Source organism: Elephas maximus, chromosome X (genome assembly GCF_024166365.1).
Source record: "Elephas maximus indicus isolate mEleMax1 chromosome X, mEleMax1 primary haplotype, whole genome shotgun sequence".
NCBI classification, from domain to species: Eukaryota; Metazoa; Chordata; class Mammalia; order Proboscidea; family Elephantidae; genus Elephas; species Elephas maximus.
This window is the reverse complement of record NC_064846.1, coordinates 50782408-50801995: the sequence shown is the minus strand read 5'-3', so window position 1 is coordinate 50801995 and position 19588 is coordinate 50782408. Positions and strand designations below refer to the sequence as shown.

Genomic DNA, 19588 nt, shown 5'->3' with positions numbered 1-19588 from the left:
TGAAGTAGACCGTAAGTTAAAGCTATACAGTAAGCCCTAGAACAACCACTAAAAAAACACTCAAAAAATATGGTGAAAAAATCACTAATGTAATTAAACTGTCACAACAGAAAAATATTCACTTAATGCAAAACAAAGCAGTAATGGAGTAACAGAGGAACAAAACATATAGAGGACATATAAAAAACAAATAGCAAAATGGAAAAAGTAAGTCCTTCCGTATCAGTAATTACATTAAATGCAACTGGATTAAACAATTCAATTAAAAGACAAAGATTGGCAGAATGGATTAAAAAAACATGATCCAACTATAATACCTACAACAACCAATAAGAAAACTGTACAAAGCAATATACTAAAAAATACTACAAATAGAACAAAATGGCACCCTGAAAAAAGTTAAAATACTGCATGGGAAAGTAAGAAAAGAGAAACAGAAGTAAAAAAAAACAGAGGTATTAAATGAAAACAAATAATAAAATGCCAGAATTAAGCCACAACATATTAATAATTACCTTAAATGTAAATGAGCTAAATAAAACAATTAAAAGACAGATCATGGTAAAGTGGATAAAAAAAATGATCCAACAATATTCTGTCTATAAGAAACTTATCTCAAATACAAGGAAACAGGCTGAAAGTAAAAGGATGGAAAAAGATATAAACCTTGCCATATCATTTTTAAAAAACAAGTGCTATGTCAATATCAAATAACACAGACTTCAGAGCAAAGAAAATTACCAGAGACAAAGAGAGACTTTACATAATGATAAAGGAATCAACATACCAGGAAGGCTAACAAATCCTAAATCTATAGACATTCAAACAACAGAACCTCCAAATACATGAAGAAAAAACCGGTAGAGTTGAAGGATGAAACAAGACAAATCCACAATTACAGTTGGGGCCTTCAGTAACTAATAGAACTACTAAACAGAAAAGCAGCAAGGATATAGAATCTGAAAACACAATGAAACAGCAGGATCTAATTAACATACAGGCAGTCCCTGGATTACAAATGAGCTCTGTTCCTAAATCTGTCTTTCAGTTGAATTTGTATGTAAGTCAGAACAGTTAGGTATGGTTTGTATCTAACGTCAGTCAGTCAAATGTTTGTCTTATATAGTATATAGTGTACCTTTCTATGCATAAGAAACATTAAAGAAACACTTCAAGATTCACTAAAACATCTTTAACATAATAATATGATAATAATGTTTTGATGAATGTCACAAAGTGCCGGTTTATTATTACAAACGACTGTATGTACCTTGAATTTTTAATATAATAGACTTTATGCGAGTTGGTTCGTAACTAAGGGTTGTACGTAAGTCAGACATTCATAACCTGGGGACTAGCTGTATATAGAACATTCTACCCAACAGCAGAATACACAATTTCCAAGTGCCATTGAGTGGATTCTGACTCCTGGTGACCCCATGTGTTACAGACTACAACTGCTCCATAGGATTTTCTTGGCTGTAATCCTTACTGAAGCAGATCACCAGGCCTTTCTTCTGTGGTGCTGCTGGGTGGGTTCAAACCACCAACTTTTAAGTTAGTAGCTGAGCACAAGCCATTTGCACCATCCAAAGAACATAAGAGGATATGACCAAGGAAAAAAACCTGTTGCCGTCGAGTAGATTCCAACTCATAGCTAACCTATGGGACAGAATAGAACCGCCCCATAGGGTTTCCAAGGAGCAGCTGGGTGGATTCGAACTGTTGACCTTTTGGTTAGCTGCTGAATTCTTAACCGCTGAGCCACCAGGGCTCCTTAAGAGGGTACACTGATGGCAAATAAGCACATGAAAAGATGTTCAACATCATTAGCCACAAGGAAAATGTAAATTAAAACTGCAATAAGGTATCACTACGCGCATCAGGATTGGTGAAAAACTCATTAACAACCTGCAACATGTAGATGACAATCTTGCTTGCTGAAAGTGAAAAGGACTTGAAACACTTACTGATGAAGGTCAAAGACCACAGCTTTCAGTATGGATTACACCTCAACAGAAAGAAAACAAAAATCCTCACGACTGGACCAATAAGCAACACCATGATAAACGGAGAAAAGATTGAGGTTGTCAAGGATTTCATTTTACTTGGATCTACAGTCAATGCCTATGGAAGCAGCAGTTACAAAATCGAAAGACGTATTACATTGAGAAAATCTTCTACAAAACACCTCTTTAAGGTGTTAAAAAGCAAAGACGTCACTTTAAGGACTAAGGTGCACCTGACCCAAACCATGATATTTTCAATCACCTTATATGCATGCAAAAGCTGGACAATGAATAAGGAAGACCAAAGAAGAATTGATGCCCTTGAATTATGGTGTGGGTGAAGAATATTGAATGTACATGGCCTGCCAGAAGAAGCAACAAATCTGTCTTGGAAGAAGTACTGCCAGAATGCTCCATAGAAGCGAGGATGGCTAGACTTGGTCTCATGTACTTTGGACACATTATCAGGAGGAATTAGTCCCTGGAGAAAGACATCATGCTTGATAAAGTAGAGGGTCAGCAAAAAAGAGGAAGGACCTCAATGAGACGGACTGACACAGTGGCTGCAACAATGGGTTCAAACATAGCAACAATTATGAGGATAGCTCAGGACCAGGCAGTCTTTCATTCTGTTGTACATTGGGTTGCTATGAGTCAGAACTGACTCCAGTGCAACTAACAACCACACATCTATCAGAATAGTTAAAATAAAAAATAGCAAAAACACCAAATCCTGGTGAGCACATGAGCAAAGTGGATCACATTGCTGGTAAAATGATACAGCCACTCTGGAAAACAGCTTAGAAGTTTATCAATAAACTAAACATGCAACAATCATACCATCCAGCAGCTGAACTCCTGGGCATTTATCTCGGAGAAATGAGACTAAAGTTCACAAAAAGCCTGTATACAAATGTTCATAGCAGCTTTATTCATAATAGCAAAAAAAAAAAAAACGGAAACAACGCAGATGTCCTTCAACAGGTGAATGGTTAACAGTAGTATATACATAATATGATGGAATACTACTCATAAATAAACAAGAACAAATTATTGATGCGTAAGACAACTTGGATGGATCTCGAAGTATTATGCTGAATAAAAAAGCCAATTCTAAAAGGTCAAATACTGTATGATTCCATTTATACAACATTCTGGAAATGTCAAAATTATAGAAATGGACAACAGATTAGCTGTTGCCTGGGGTCAGGGAAAGGGGTGAGAGGGTGGATGGGAGAGGAAAAGTGTGGCTACATAAGGGAAACAGGAAGGATTCTTGTGGTGATGGAAATTGTTCTGTATCTTGGCAGTATCAATGTCAATATCTTGGCTGTGATATTGTATTATAGTATTCTACTATCATTGGGGAAAACTTGGTAAAGGATATGCAGGATGTTTTTATATTATTTACTATAACTACACATGAATGTACAATTATCTCAAATTAAGAAGTTTAATTAAAAAACAAAAATACATAAACAAAATTCTAACTCACAGTAAAAGACCAGACTTAACTGGTCTGACAGAGACTGGACACCCTTTTATGACCCCTGGACACCCCTTTAAGTCAATAGTGAAGTCACTCCTGAGGTTCACCCTTCAGCCAAAGATAGATAGGCCCATAAAACAAAAAGAGACTAAACGGGCACACCAGCTCAGGGGCAAGGACAGAAGGGGACAGGAAAGTCAGTAATTGAGAACCCAAGGTTGAGAAGTGGAGTGTTGACACATCATGGGTATTGGCAGCCAATATCACAAAACAATATGTGTATTAATTGTTTAACGAGAAACTAAGTTGCTCCGTAAACCTTCATCTAAAGCACAATAAAAAAAGAAAACAAATATTAAGTACGAACATAATATAATGTGTAAGAATATAGGCTCTGGAGCTCTTCTGCCTAAATTTTAATCCTGGCCCACCTATTATAAAGTGTGACCATGAGCAAGTTATAAAACTTCTACGTGCTCCAGTTTTCTCTCTATAAAATGGGGACATAAATAGCTCCTACTTCATGAGGTTATTGTGAGGATTAAGTGATATAAAGTTTGTAAAGCATTTGTAATATTGCTAAGCATATAGTAATTGCACAATAAATGTTAGCTATTGTTAGTAATGGAAACCCTGGTAGCGTAGTGGTTAAGTGCTACGGCTGCTAACCAAAAGGTCAGCAGTTCCAATCTGTCAGGCGTTCCTTGGAAACTCTACGGGGTCCTATAGGGTCGCTATGAGTCGGAATCGACTCGACAGCAGCGGGTTCGGTTTTTTTGGTTATTGTTAGTAATAGTAATAATTGCAATACAATGGTATTCAGAAGGTAAAAAAGTGCTGTTGGTCGTTCAACTTCCTCGGTGACAAATTCTTTTTCCAACTGTTCTGTTGTCTCTAAGTCATTTATCTGACTTTGAAATACTATTATAAAGCTATACGAGTAAACCATGCCTTGTACATGATAAATCAAATGAAACTCAAGTGAACTGTCAAATAAATAGGCTTACTTAACAGTCGAAGTAGAAGATGCAGAACTGACTGGACCAGCATTATCAATCCCAGCTGATGTCAGTGGTTTTAGATTGAAGACAAAGCCACTGGTGGTTGTAGTAGTGGTGGTAGTGGTGAGAGTGGTGGCAGTAGTGGTTGAAGTCGTAGCTGAAAAATAAAATGCATAATGTTTGTAAGAAATGAGAAGCTGATTTCATTTAGTCCTTTATCATTCAGGTTAAAAACTCTAGAGGCACTTCTAAAATGTCAATTTGAATTCAAAGTTGTGAATTTGAACTCAATGTTATTGTAATATGAAGCGATATATGGCCGGCCAGGTATCTGGGTTAACCCTCCTGCTGAAAACTAAAAATCCTGGATAAATCCATAGGAAAATAAAACTTACAACCTAACCCGCTCTATAACCATTAAAGAAACTGAATCAATCCTCAAAAATCTTCCCATAAAGAAAACCCCAGGCCCTGATGATTCCACTGGTAAGTCCTAAACTTTCAAGGAAAGACAAATAGCTATCTTACAAAAACCTTTGTACATCTATATCTTTGCATACTTACATGAATACATCTGTGCAATTAATTCCTAGAAATGAAATTGCTGGATCAAAGGGTCAGCATGCTTTAAATTTTAATATATCTTGCCAAATTGTCCCTATCAAAAAGATTTTGCCAATTTACATTCCTATCATTAGGGGAAAGTGCCTGTTTCTCTTCATTCTAGCCAATATTAGGCATACATCTTTGCCAATGTAACAAGCAAAAGCCTCTCAAAGTTTTATCTATAACTCAGATTTCTCTCCTATGTGTCTTTTTCTGTTGTGTCCCTGATAGAATACCTTACCTTCTATAAATAAAATCCTAAGTATACTTTATGGCCTAGTTCAAATTCTTCCTTCCCCATGTTTACAGTCTACTTCTCTCAGTCATATTTATCTCTCACTTCTCTGAACTTCTATAGCACTTTTGCTTTCTTACTATACACTGAACACTTAAAGAACAATGCACAGAAAATTGTGGTGCATCTTATAATTAATAAATACTGCTTCTGTAACAATATATTTTTATGAAAGTATATTACCACACATATAAAACTGCTTCCTCAATTAGGAATATTTTCAGATTAATGGCTGCACTAAATAAGTACATAAATCAGGGTGCCTGACATATGTACTGCCTATTCTAAGGGAAACTGGTGTACCTCACTGCTGCTGAGGGAATGAGCTCAGGTACCTTTTCTTTGTTCCAGATAACCTTATCCTTTGCTCCTTATTCCCAGCTGAGTGGTGGTTTATCTGAAGTAAGGGAAGCCATTCCATAGGCTAATAGCAGCCTACAATATTCTGGCTCAATAAGCTCTACCCAAATATGAATAAGATGGGTAAGAATCTCATTTTCAAAAATTCAGAAATAGGAAAAAATCAGGCTGGAGTTGAAAATATGGAGATATTTCCAGAAACATGGAAAGATTAAAATTATAGGAAGAAATATGGAAATATTTCCAGAAGCGTAGAAAGACTCAGACAAACAGAGAAAGCTGAAAGGACTGACAGAAGAAAGGCATGAAGTAGCATCAAGAGGCCATGAACAAGTCAAAGTTAAGAATAAGTTAAAATGGTAAGGTAGAAAAAGAGGTAAGGTTGTGGGAAGGGAAAAAAAAAGAAGTACACAAAGGGAGAGTAACTGAATTATGTTTATGCAATATTAGATTTAGGAGGTCCTTAAAGCTGTCCTTATAACAACTCTTAACTTTCGATTTCCATAAGTAAAAAAAAAAAAAATTAAAATGCCTATACTTCCATAAGATTCCATTTTCCTTTTGGCCATAAGGATCCTTACAATAAATCCCCAATCTGTGCGTTAGCCTTTGTAAAGGTTAATTAAGTACACAGAGGAAAATCATATTAAAAAAAAAAAGATCCCTGGGGTACCTATCATTCAGAACACTGGAGAGATTCCAGGTTTGATCCAGTTTGGAATTCTTTAGAGTCATGTCATCATGATCTTCATCTAAGAAAAATTTTATCTAAAAGGAAATACTTCCCCTGAACTGCTGAGAATTAATGATACTACCAATGGATCCTCTCTTTATTGATTGATTCATTCAAACACTAGGCAACTACTGTATTTGAGACAGAAAATTGAAAAAAAAATTTTTTTCAAAGAGTCCTTCCTGTAAAGTAGCTTACTTTCACCAGGAGATGATATATTTTAAAAAGGAATCTATAATTCCTGACATGGACAGATGACCAAAGATGTACACGTAAGAGAAAACAGCAAATTCTAAGACTGTATATATATATGTCTGTATATATAGAATGATCCCATTTTGTGAAACAAATTTAAGGTGCTTGTATATGTTTACAAGAAAGGCTGGAAAGATAAATACCAAACCATTCCCTCTAGAGTGATATACATATCTGTAAAAAAAAAAATTTTTTTTTATATACACACACATACCTACATATGTATATACACATGTTGTTGTTAGGTGCCGTTGAGTCGTTTCCGACTCATAGCGACCCTATGCGAAACAGAATGGAACCCTGCCCGATCCCGCACCATCCTCACAATTGTTGTTATGCTTGTGCCCATTGATGCAGCCACTGTGTCAATCCATCTTGTTGAGGGTCTTCCTCTTTTTCGGTTATAATTCTTCCAAGACAGATTTGTTCGTTCTTTTGGCAAAAAAAAAAAAAAAAAAAAAAAAAATTTTTTTTTGGCAGTCCATGGTATATTCAATATTCCTCACCAACACCACAATTCAAAGGTGTCAATCCTTCTTCAATCTTCCTTATTCATTGTCCAGCTTTCACCTGCATATGAGGTGATTGAAAATACCATGGCTTGGGTCAGGCGCATCTTAGTCCTCAAGGTGACATCTTTGCTTTTCAAAACTTTAAAGCGGTCTTTTACAGCCGATTTGCTCAATGCAACGTGTCTTTTGATTTCCTGACTGCTGCTTCCATGGGTGTTGATTGCAGATCCAAGTAAAATGAAATCCTTGACAACCTCAATCTTTTCTCCATTTATCACAATGCTGCTTAGTGGTCAAGTTATGAGGATTTTTGTTTTCTTTAGGTTGAGGTGTAATCCATACTGAAGGCTGTGGTCTTTGATCTTCATCAGTAAGTGCTTCAGGTCCTCTTCGCTTTCAGCAAGCAAGATTGTGTCATCTGCACAATGCAGGTTGTTAATGAGTCTACCTCCAATACTGATGCCCTATTTTTCCTCATATAGTCCAGTTTCTCAGATTATTTACTGAGGATACAGATTGAATAGGTATGGTGAGAGGATACAACCCTGATGCACACCTTTCCTGACTTTAAACCGTGCAGTATCCCCTTGTTCTGCTCAAATGACTGCCTCTTGATCCATGTACAAATTCCTCATGAGCATAATTAAGTGTTCCAGAATTCCCTTTCTCTGAAGTGTTATCCATAATTTGTTATGATCCACACAGTCAAATGCCTTAGCATAGTCAATAAAATGCAGGTAAACACCTTTCTGGTATTCTCTGCGTTCTGCCAGGATCCACCCAACATCAGCAATGATCCCTGGTTCCAGGTCCTCTTCTAAATCTGGCTTGAATTTTTGACAGTTCCCTGTCGATATACTGCTGCAGCCACTTTTCACAGATCTTAAGCAAAATGTTGCTTGCACGTGATATTAATGATATTGTTCTATAATTTCTGCAACCAGTTGGATCAGCTTTCTTGGGAATAAGCATAAATACGGATTTCTTCCAGTCGACTGACAGGTAGCTGTCTTCTAAACTTCTTGGCATAGATGAGTGAACACTTCCAGGACTGCATTTGTTTGTTCAAACATCTCAATTGGTGTTCTGTCAGTTCCTGAAGCCTAGTTTTTTGCCAATGCCTTCAGTGCACCTTGGACTTTTTCCTTCAACACCATAGGTTCTTGATCATATGCTATCTCCTGATATGGTTGAACACCAACCAATTCTTTTTGGTACAGTGACTCTATATATTCCTCCCATCTTCTTTTGATGCTTCCAGCATCGGTTCAACATTTTCTCCATAAAAAAAAAAAAAACAAAAACATTTTCTCCATAGAATCCTTCAATATTGCAACTCGAGGCTTGAATTTTTCCTTCTTTTTTTGGCTTGAAAATTACGAGTGTGTTCTTCCTTTTTGGTATTCTAACTTCAGGTGTTTGCAGATTTCATTATAATACTTTGTCTTCTCAAGTCACTCTTTGAAATCTTATGTTTAGCTCTTTTACTTCATCATTTCTTCCTTTCGCTTTAGCCACTCTTCGTTCAAGAGCAAGTTTCAGAGTCTCTTCTGACATACATTTTGATCTTTTCTTTCTTTCCTGTCTTTTTAACGACCTTTTGCTTTATTCATGTATGATGTCCTTGATGTCATCCCATAACTCGCCTAGTCTTTTGTTTTTAGTGTTCAATGAGTCAAATGTATTTTTGAGAAGTTCTGTAAATTCAGATGGGATATACTCAAGGTCGTACTGTGGCTCTCACGGACTTGTTTTAATTTCCTTCAGCTTCAACTTGAACTTACATATGAGCAATTGATGGTCTATTCCACAGTTGGCTCCTGGTCTTGTTCTGGTTGATAATATTGAGCTTCTTAATAGTCTCTTTCACAGATGTAGTCGATTTGATTCCTATGTATCCCATATGGTGAGGTCCACGTGTAATGTCACCATTTATGTTGTTGCAAAAAGGTATTTGAAATTAATAAGTCATTGGTCTACAAAATTGTCATGTGATCTCTGGCATCACGTCTATCACCAAGGCCATATTTTCCAACTACCAATCCTTCTTTGTTTCCAACTTTCCCATTCCAATCATCAGGAATTATCAATGCATCTTGACTGCCTGTTCGATCAATTTCAGACTGCACAAGTTGGTAAAAATATTCAATTTCTTCATCTTTGGCATTAGTGGTTGATGCATAAATTTGAATAATAGTCATCCTAACGTCTTCTTTGTAGGCATGTAGATATCATCCTATTACTGACAGTGTTGTACTTCAGGATAGATCTTGAAATGTTCTTTTTGACAATGAATGTGACGACATTTTTCTTCAATTTGACATTCCTGGCATAGTAGAGCATATGACTCTCTGATTCAAAATGGCTAATACCAATCCATGTTGGCTCACTAATGCCTAGTGTGATCATTAACGTGTGTCAACTTGGCTGGGCCACGATTCTCAGTGAGTTAGCTGCTACGATGTAGTTTGGCAGTCCTATAATGATGTAATCACCTCCATGATGATAACTTACATAATGTGATCACCTACATGATGGGATCTGCTGTGAGTAGCCAATCATTTGAAAGGAAGCTTCCTTGAGGGTGTGGCCTGCATCCAATACAGGTGGACTTTCTGGCAAAGGTCACTGGCATTTGCTCTGCTCTGGATCCTGCAGCTGGCTCCTATTCATCTGACCTCCGGTTCTTGGGACTTGAGGTAGCAGCTTACCTGTGAACTTGGGATTTGTCAGCCTCCAGAGTTTGAGAACCAGAGGCCTGCTAGCTTACCTGCTGATCTTGGGATTCGTCAGACTCTGCAGTCTGTGAGCCAGCAGCCTGCCAGCTTACCTGCTTATCTTGGGATTTGCTGGCCTCTGCAGCCTGTGAGCCAGAGGCCTGTAGTCTGACCTGCCAATCTTGGGGTCACCAGTTCTTGCACCTATGTGAGTCAGGAGAAGCCTCCAGCCTGACCCACGGACTTGGGACTTTCCAGCCTCTACAATTGCATGAGCCATTTCCTTGATATAAATTTCTCTCTCTCTCACTCTTTATATGCGTGTGTGTACATGTATATATACACACACACATACATATAGACATTTCACTGGTTTTACTTTTCTAGAGACTCAGCCTAAGACATCTAGGATATGTACCTTCAAGTGTTCCATTTCATTTTTGACAACTTCACATTTCGTAGAGTTGTACTTCATACATTCCACATTGCAGCTTTTCTTCTCATTTTGAGTTGTGCCACATCAGCAAATGAAGGACCCAAAAGCTTTACTCTAACCATATCATTAAAGTTGATTTTACTTTGAGGAGGCAGCTCTTCCCCAGTCATATTTTGAGTGCCTTGCAACCTGAGCGGCTCATCTTCCAGCACTATATCAGACAATGTTCCACTGCTATTCATAAGGTTTTCACCGGCCATTTTTTTCAAAGTAGATTGCCAGGTCCTTCTTCCTAGTCTGTCTTAGTCTGGAAGCTCCACTGAAACCTGTCTACCATGGATGGCCCTGCTAGTATTTAAAATATCAGTGGTATAATCTTCCAGCATCACAGCAACATACAAGCCACTACAGTACGACAAACTGATAGATGAGTGGTGGCAGCTCACAATAGCTATCAAAACCAAACCAAACCCAGTGCTGTCGAGTTGGTTCCAACTCATAGCGACCCCATAGCATAGAGTAGAACTGCCCCATAGAGTTTCCAAGGAGCGCCTGGTGGATTCGAACTGCCAACCCTTTGGTTAGCAGCTGTAGCACTTAACCAGTACGCCACCAGAGTTTCCACAATAGCTATAGGTAATGGGTAACCAAGTTTTCTTCAACCTTCAACCTAAGTAGCTCCTGTTTGGCAGAAACAAATTTACAATAGGTCCAGAGACATTCTTGTAAGCAGCTTTACAAAAGGGTCAACTTTAAACAGGAAATACAGGTCCAAACCTATATTAACTTTTAAAGAAAAAAAACTTTTATCAATATACAGGTAGTCCCCAACTTATAACTAGGTTCCATTCCGACGACTATGTCATAAGTCAGTTCTAAAGTTAAATCGAATACCTCATTTTTTTCATTATTATTGCCTTTTATTATCAGTATCTTTACAAATTGGATCTTTACGCCTTTACGGGTTAGAAACATTACATATAAACTCACAGATATATTTTAATACATACATACATAAAAAAGACACAAATCATAAAAATTTACTCCAATGAAGAAGAGGTGGGCAATCCTGGCAATTTGTCCATTATAGTAATAACTCCACTTGTGGAAGGTTCTGGATCATGTGGATTATCCCTGGGAAAGGGGATGCTGTTTCTAGTCAGAAAATTAGTGAGAGTTGCCTGTTTTGTCCTTTTCTTTTTTTCTTCATATATTTCTTGGTAACATCTCACTTCTTCCCAAATCTGCCTACTGACTTTAGCAAAGTGATCAGCATTTGGGTCCATGTTTTCAAGAAACTGAAGCCTCTGATTTAGTTTAGGAAACTAAATCTGTATGGCAGTGTTTTGGACAGTAAATCATAGAATTGAACATCTGCAGGTGAATACTTGAAAATAATATCAGCAAATTACATGCTGCAACACTATGTAGTACATATTACTAATGATAAGATATACAAAACAAGACAATCATTAGTGTGGTTCATCATAATTCAAATATGTCATAAGTTGTGGACTATCTGTACATATTAAGTCAATGTAAACATTATGATCAATAATAAAAAAAATTCCAAAGTTTAAAAGTTGGTAAGAATTTGATAGCTTTGACTGCAGTTATCTAAGGGAAGTAGCATCATCAATATTAACTGCCTCATTCTTACTCTTTGGCAGTCATCTATACTCATATACCTTTTAGCTACCCTGATGAGATGGTCAAAACCTACTTAGTACTAGAAACTATGAAACTACCACCTATTCGCTGCTTGTGAGGTAGTACATTTCACACACACTCCAATAATTCCAAAATCTTACTAGATGCATTAGAAGCTGCTCCACCTGCTCCAGGAAATTTTAATCCAAATCCCAAAGTTATACCACCAAGTGTTCCGGCTGAAGATGTTGGGGCACCAACTGCAGAGAACAAGATAGTATTACTCATTGCCTTTTTAATAATAATAAAAAAAACAGTGAGGAGTTTATAGGGAACCATTTTCATCTGATCCCCCCTTTGAAACTTTTGGTTAAACTTCAAAAAACTATGGTCAATCCATTTATATGAGATGTCGAGAAAAGGTAAATGTATGGAGGCAGATTACTAGTTGTTTGAGACTGAAGGATCTTATTGGGATGATGAAAATGTTCTAAAACTGGATATGGTAATGGTTACATAATTCAGTAATTTTATTAAAAATCTTTGAATTCTACACTTACAATAAGTGAATTTTATGACATGTAATTTATTCCTCATTAAAGATAATTTTAAAAAATACCATGGCTGAAATTTCTTTTCATTTTGTAGGCAAGGACATCAAAGACAGGAAGGGAAAAAAAATGCCTGTCAAAGGTTGGAGAGCAAGTCTTTGATAGAACTTGAATTCAAAAATTTTACTCCAAAGCTCAAACACTGTCATATTCATGAAATTTATCATCGTTCAGAAGATATTGCTTACATATATCAAAGTTTCCAGAATTATACTCATGTCTAAAAACTGAAGTCTACTTGGTAGAAAATGCAACTTGTATAGTAACCAGCAATTTTAACTAATGTTTACCTAGGCTAACTGCACAAAAGGATGGGACGATATGGCACTATTCTTTACAATAGAGTAACTATCAACAAGTTTTGTTTTCTGGTAAGTTTTATTCACTGGAATGGTGCCAACATTGCTATAATAGGGTTTTTAGGGGTCCATATTACAGTTAGGATAAAATACAACAAAGTTTAACGATGAACATCATGGCAATGTGAAGAAGATACCCTGCTGAAAGCAGTCAGCTCATATAGATCTGTTAGAAAAAATTGCCTAAGGCATATACAGAATTTAATATTTTCAACATTTGTTATTACTCTTCCAGAGGAAGATGTGTAGCAAAGGAGTTGGGATTATAAGACAGTTACTGTCCACTTCTCAGCTCAAAGCATCCAAATGTTCCCCCTCAAGGGGCGAGGTCATGAGACATCACACAGTATATACATATATGGAAACCCTGGTGGCGTAGCGGTTAAGTGCTACGGCTGCTAACCAAGAAGTCGGCAGTTTGAATCCACCAGGCACTCCTTGGAAACTCCATTGGGCAGTTCTGCTCTGTCCTGTAGGGTCGCTATGAGTCGGAATCGACTTGACAGCAGTGGGTTTACCGCACTGAGTTAGTTTATACACACATATATATATATATACACACACACACATACATGTGTGTATATGTATACACACATGTATGTGTGTGTGTGTGTATGGATGCACTGGGTTTTATATATATATATATGTATATATATATATGGTAAAGCTCCAACATTTGTTTCCCATTTTACCTTATTTACATGGATAATAAGACTTCTTCCCTTCAGAAATATTTGGAAAAACTCCCACTCTTTCTATTTCTATTAGCTTCAAGAAGTTGTTTCAAAACAATGCTCAAGGATGATATGCCTAAAGTTACCACTTTAAGCTGTAATAACCACATTAATATGAAATTTATTACTAAAGCCATAACAATTAGATCTTTAGTAAAGCTACTATTGATACCAGCAGTTATAAGTGAGTTCAAATGATAATTAAGAGATATTGGAAATCCATAGCTTCAGTTATGTGGCCTAATGGGAAATAATAATATTTTCTCTGAAATGAGTAACTTACATGAGAACCCAGAGGCAGCAGTAGAGGTAGAAGCATTTGATATTGAGGTAAACAGCATAGTGTTTGAACTAGTGGTGGTGGCAGCAGTAGATGCTGGAGTCAAACCTAAAGGTCAATGTAACAAAAAGAAAAAAAATGTCATTAAAAATAATTTTTGAAAGTAAAACACCATTTTAAAAATGTTTATTATTATGGAGAAACAAAAACAAAGCGAGGAAGATCAAGTATGCTGAAACCTAATAAATATCACGTAGTAAAAGCCTGATTAAAAAAAAATAGCTTATTGGTACAGCTTAGTATGGCCTGCCTTCTAGGACAATCATAACAAAGCAATTCTACTTTACTAAAAAAATAAAGAGAACAGGGGAATCTACTTCCAGAATGATGCCAATAATAAGCCCACAAACCTGTTACCCCAATGAAACTGCCATAACTGGTAAAAATTATAAAAAACAAAACAACCATTTGAAATCTCTGGAAATTCTCCTTAGGGCACAGAGCAAATGAAGAAACATTTATTTGAAAAAAATCTACTAAAGCTCAGAACAGTGATGAGTCTGTAGCATTTAAGTCACAACCCACTTCCTTCCTCTCCCTGTCCCCTTGCTCAGCTTGAAAGAAGCTATACTCAAGGCAGGAGTGACCAAGAGGACTAAACTCTCTCCCCGCAGTTCTTAGTCAAGGGATACAGTATGTCAATGGGAAGGACAGGCAGCCATCATTTCTCATAACCTCCAACACTGAGCCCTCAATCACAGGACAAAGGCTCTACTGTAGTTGGTGGCAGGCTAGGAATACTGGAGCCCTGATAACCCTTGTCATGATCACCTCACCCAAGCTCATTCATAGGACAGAGGTTTCACACCTGAAGAGGGAAAGAAGACCAAAGGCTACTACTGTCCCTGCCCAGTGCCCAAAGTAGTGGCTCAAATATTTTTGCCAGGGATAGAGGTAGTCCATAAGAACAGAGGGCTCTCAATCTATCCCTAAAGAAACTGATGTTATTTGAAACAGAGTATGAAGAAGTTCAAGCTGAAGGATATTCTCAAAAACAAAGTTGATTTTGGTGGGAAGCAATCAACAGGCGGCATAGCTTCATGAGAGCAACAAGCTAAGCTGTAGGCCACCTAGTTTACCAAAGAGAACCAGGGAAAGAAAGAGGTAAGAAGAACCTTCCAGGGGTTCAAAACAAACCTCAAAGACTGGCCTCAAAAACTATTCCTGCAAAGAGAGCCCAAATTTATTTGGATCAGACTGGAATTTATGCTGGAGGGCACTGACAAAAACAATAGAGCCTTCAGCCAGCAATCAGGGGAGCCTAACAGCTGAGTGTGATACTGACAGAGGCAGACAGCTTAACATGGAGATCAGGAAAAGTGATAAACACAACCTTGATAAGACCATTTTATCCCAGAAGACTGATTGTGCACATGGTAAAAGCTGCACCCTTTGAAAAGCAACATCAGAGGCTTCATACTGCAGAGGAAACAGATTTCACGAAAAAAGTACAGTCAAGTCACAAAACAAATAGGCAAACGAGAAACAAGCCACAGAAGGGGGTGATGATCAACAACCGTAGTTACTACAAAACACACACACACACACACACACACACACACACACACACACACACACACACAAAAGTTGCTGTCGAGTCGATTCCGACTCATAGCGACCATATAGGACAGAGCAGAACTGCCCCATGGGGTTTCCAAGGAGCGGCTGGTGGATTCAAACTGCTGACCTTTTGGTTAGCAGACCAGCTCTTAACCACTGCGCCACCAGGGCTCCTACTACAATATGGTACCTAAAATGTAGTTTTCAACAAAATATTACAAGATATGCAAAGAAACAGGAAAATGTCACCCATACAAAGGGAGAAAAAACAGCAACAGAAACTACCTATAAGAGGGCAGCAATATAAGATTTAGCAAAGACTTCAAAGCAGACATTTTAAATATATTCAAAGAACTAAAGGAAACAATAAAACAAGTCTCAATAAATGTAACAGGTATGTTCTCTGACCACAATGGAATGAAGGCAGAAATCAAATATAGAAATTTGGGAAATTTACAAATATGTGAAAATTAAATAACACACTCCTAGGCAGCCAATGGGTCACAGAAGAAATTACAAGGGAAATCAGAAAATACTCTGAGATGATGAAAATAAAAATTCAACATACCAAAATTCATAGGATGCACCTAAAGCAGTGGTTAGAGGGATTAAGCACCTGTATGAGAGAAGAAGAACTCAAAACAATACACTAACTTTCCATACTGGAAAAAGAAGAGCAAACTTAAACCCAAATCAAGCAGAAGAAAGGATATAATAAAGATTAGACTAGGTATTAATGAAATGGAGAACAGAAAAACAACAGAGAAAACCAATAAAATCAAAAGGTGGTTCTTCTGGAAAGATCAACAAAATTGACCAATCATTATCTAGACTGATCAAGTGAAAAAAGAGAAGATTCAAATTATAAAAATTAGTATTAAACAGAAGATATCTCCACTGACCTTGCAGAAACAAGGATTATAAAGGAATACTAGGAACAATTTCATGCTAACAAATTAAATAACTTAGATAAAATGGACAAAAAACATAGGAATAAATCTTCATGACCTTGGATAAGGCAAAAAGATGGACAATAACAAGTGTTGGGGAGGATATCTAAAAATTGGAACCCTGATACACTGCTGTAGGAATTTAAACTTGGTACAGTCACTTTTTTTTGTTATGTATTTTATTTTTTAGGGTGTGTCATAAACCAATTTTTTTTAGATGAAGGTTTACATAAACCAGTTTCTCACTAAACAGTACACATATTGTTTTATGACACTGGTTAACAACCCCATGACATGTCAACACTCTCCCTTCTCACCCTTGGGTTCCCAATTACCAGCTTTCATGCCCCCTCCTGCCTTCTAGTCCTTGCCCTTGGGCTGCTGTGCCCCTTTAGTCTCATTTTGTTTCATGGGCCTGTCCAATCTTTGGCTGAAGGGTAAACCTCAGGAGTGACTTCATCACTGAGCTGAAAGGGTGCCTGGGGGACATACTCTCAGGGTTTTTCCATTCTCTGTCAGGCCAGCAAGTCTGCTCTTTCTTTTTTTATTTATTGTTCTTTAAGTGAAAGTTTACAGACCAAGTCAGTCTCTTATACAAAAACTTATACACACCTTGCTGTGTACTCCTAGCTGCTCTCCTCCTAATGAAACAGCACACTCCTCCGCTCCACCCTGTATTCCCCGTGTCCACTCAACCAGCTCCTGTCCCCCTCTGCCTTCTCATCTTACCTCCAGACAGGAGCTGCCCACATAGTCTCATGTGTCTACTTCAGCCAAGAAGCTCACTCCTCTGCAGTATCATTTTCTGTCTTGTAGTCCTGTCCAATCCCTGTCTAAAGAGTTGGCTTTGGGAATGGTTCGAGTCTTGGGCTAACAGAAGGTCTGGGGAGCGTGACCTCCCAGGTCCTTCTAGTCTCAGTCAGACCATAAAGTCTGGTCGTTTTACAAGAATTTGAGGTTTGCATTCCACTGCTCTCCTGCTCCATCAGGGATTCTCTGTTGTGTTCCCTGTCAGGACAGACATCAGTTGTAGCCGGGCACCATCTAGTTCTTCTGGTCTTAGGCTGATGTATTCTCTGATTTTATGTGGCCCTCTCTGTTTCTTGGGCTCATATTTACCTTGTGTCTTTGGTGTTCTTCAGTCTCCTTTGCTCCAGGTGGGTTGAGACCAAGTGATACATCTTAGATGGCCACTTGCTAGTGTTTAAGACCCGAGACGCCACTCTCCAAAGTGGGATGCAGAAAGTTTTCTTAATAGATTTTTACTATGCCAATTGACTTAGATGTTCCCTGAAACCATAATCCCCAAACCCCCACCCCTGCAACGCTGGCCTTTGAAGCATTCGGTTTATTCACAGATTACATGGCTATATATATAAAAATCTGATGAAATCCCACAAAAAACTATTAGACCTCATAAAGGAGTTCAGCAAGGTTTCAGGATACAAAATCAATATTCAAAAAATTAACTGCATTTCAATATACTAGTAATGAATAATCCAAAAATGAAAATAAGACAATAACACCATTTACAATCACATCAGAAAGAATAAAATACTGAAGAATAAATTTAACAAAAGAAATGTAAGACTTTTACACCGAAAAATGCAAAACATCACTGATAGAAATTACAGAAGTCCTAAATAAATGGAAAGATCCTATGTTTATGGATCAGAAGACTTAATATTGTTAAGATGGTGTGGTAGACAGAAAAATGGCCCCCAAAGATGTCCACATCCAAATACATGGAACCTGCTACATAAACAGTCTGGCAGTTCCTCAAAAGGTTAAACATAGAATTACCATAAAAAAAAAAAACAGTGCTATCGAGTCTATTCCGAATTACCATATAACCAAGCAATTCCACTACTAGGTATTACTCCTGATTAAAAACATGACATATTACATTAAAATCTATGTACGCAAATGTTCACAGCAGCATTATTTATACAAGCTAAAAAGTAGAAACGACCCAAATGTCCATCAACTAATGAATGGATAAATAAAATGTGGTATATATCCATACAATGGAATTTTATTTCGCCATAAAAAGGAATGAAGTACTGATTCATGCTATGACAAAGATGAATCCCTGGGTGGTGCAAACAGTTAATGTGCTCAGCTGCTAACTTATAAAGGTTGGAGGCTCGAGTTCACCTAGCGGCACCTTGGAAGAAAGACCTGCCAATCTACTTCTGAAAAATTAGTCATTGAAAATCCTACGGAGCACAGTTCTGTTCTGACACACATGGGGTCACCATGTGTGAGAGTCAACTAGACAGCAACTGTTTTTCGTTTCCTTTAAAAAAAAATTGTGGTGAAAATATATACACCAAAACATTTGCCAATACAATTTCCACATCTACAACTCAATCACATTGATTACATTTTTCATGTTGTGCTACCATTATTGCTATCCGTTTTCAAAATATTTCACCACCATTGACATAAACTCAGTGTCCCCTAAAGAAAAATTCCCCCTTCCCCCTCCACCCCGTAACCATTAGTAATCTTTGGCTTCTATATATTTGCTTATTTCATATAAGTGAGATCATACAGTATTTGTCCTTTTGTGAATGACTTATTTCACTCGCATAATGTTTTCAAGGGTAAATATCAGAACTTCATTTTTTTATAGCTGTGTAATATTACATTGTATGTATACACCCCATTTTGCTTACCCATTCATTTGTTGATGGACATTTCAGTTGTTTCCATGGCAACTGGTTTTTACAGAGCGTAGTACATGGCACAGGGTAGTAAGTATTCACCAAATGTTTCTGCTGAAATGAATTTTTTCCAGACTTCAAAATTTAATTACAGATATTCTATTTCCTCTTTAAAAGGAAAAAGTGCTTAATAAGTAACTGCACTTGAATCTATTGCTGCCTGTCTCCAACTGTTGCACAAATCACAGCAATATATGATGTAAGACTCTGCTATCCAAAACAACTAGGTCCACAGCACAAGG

General features: G+C 37.4%; 1 protein-coding gene across 3 annotated transcripts in view; it reads right to left on the bottom strand.

The window, feature by feature from the left end:
* NUP62CL (nucleoporin 62 C-terminal like) overlaps positions 1–19588 on the bottom strand; it is a 107604-nt gene that overhangs the window by 58391 nt on the left and 29625 nt on the right. For all 3 annotated transcript variants that reach the window (XM_049872478.1, XM_049872479.1, XM_049872480.1), the window contains 3 exons: positions 14051–14155; positions 12225–12323; positions 4506–4656 (listed from right to left, as the gene is read on the bottom strand). In XM_049872478.1, coding sequence (XP_049728435.1) covers positions 4506–4656; positions 12225–12323; positions 14051–14108 — 308 coding nt within the window. In that variant the 5' untranslated portion in view covers positions 14109–14155. The remainder of the gene's footprint in view (positions 1–4505; positions 4657–12224; positions 12324–14050; positions 14156–19588) is intronic.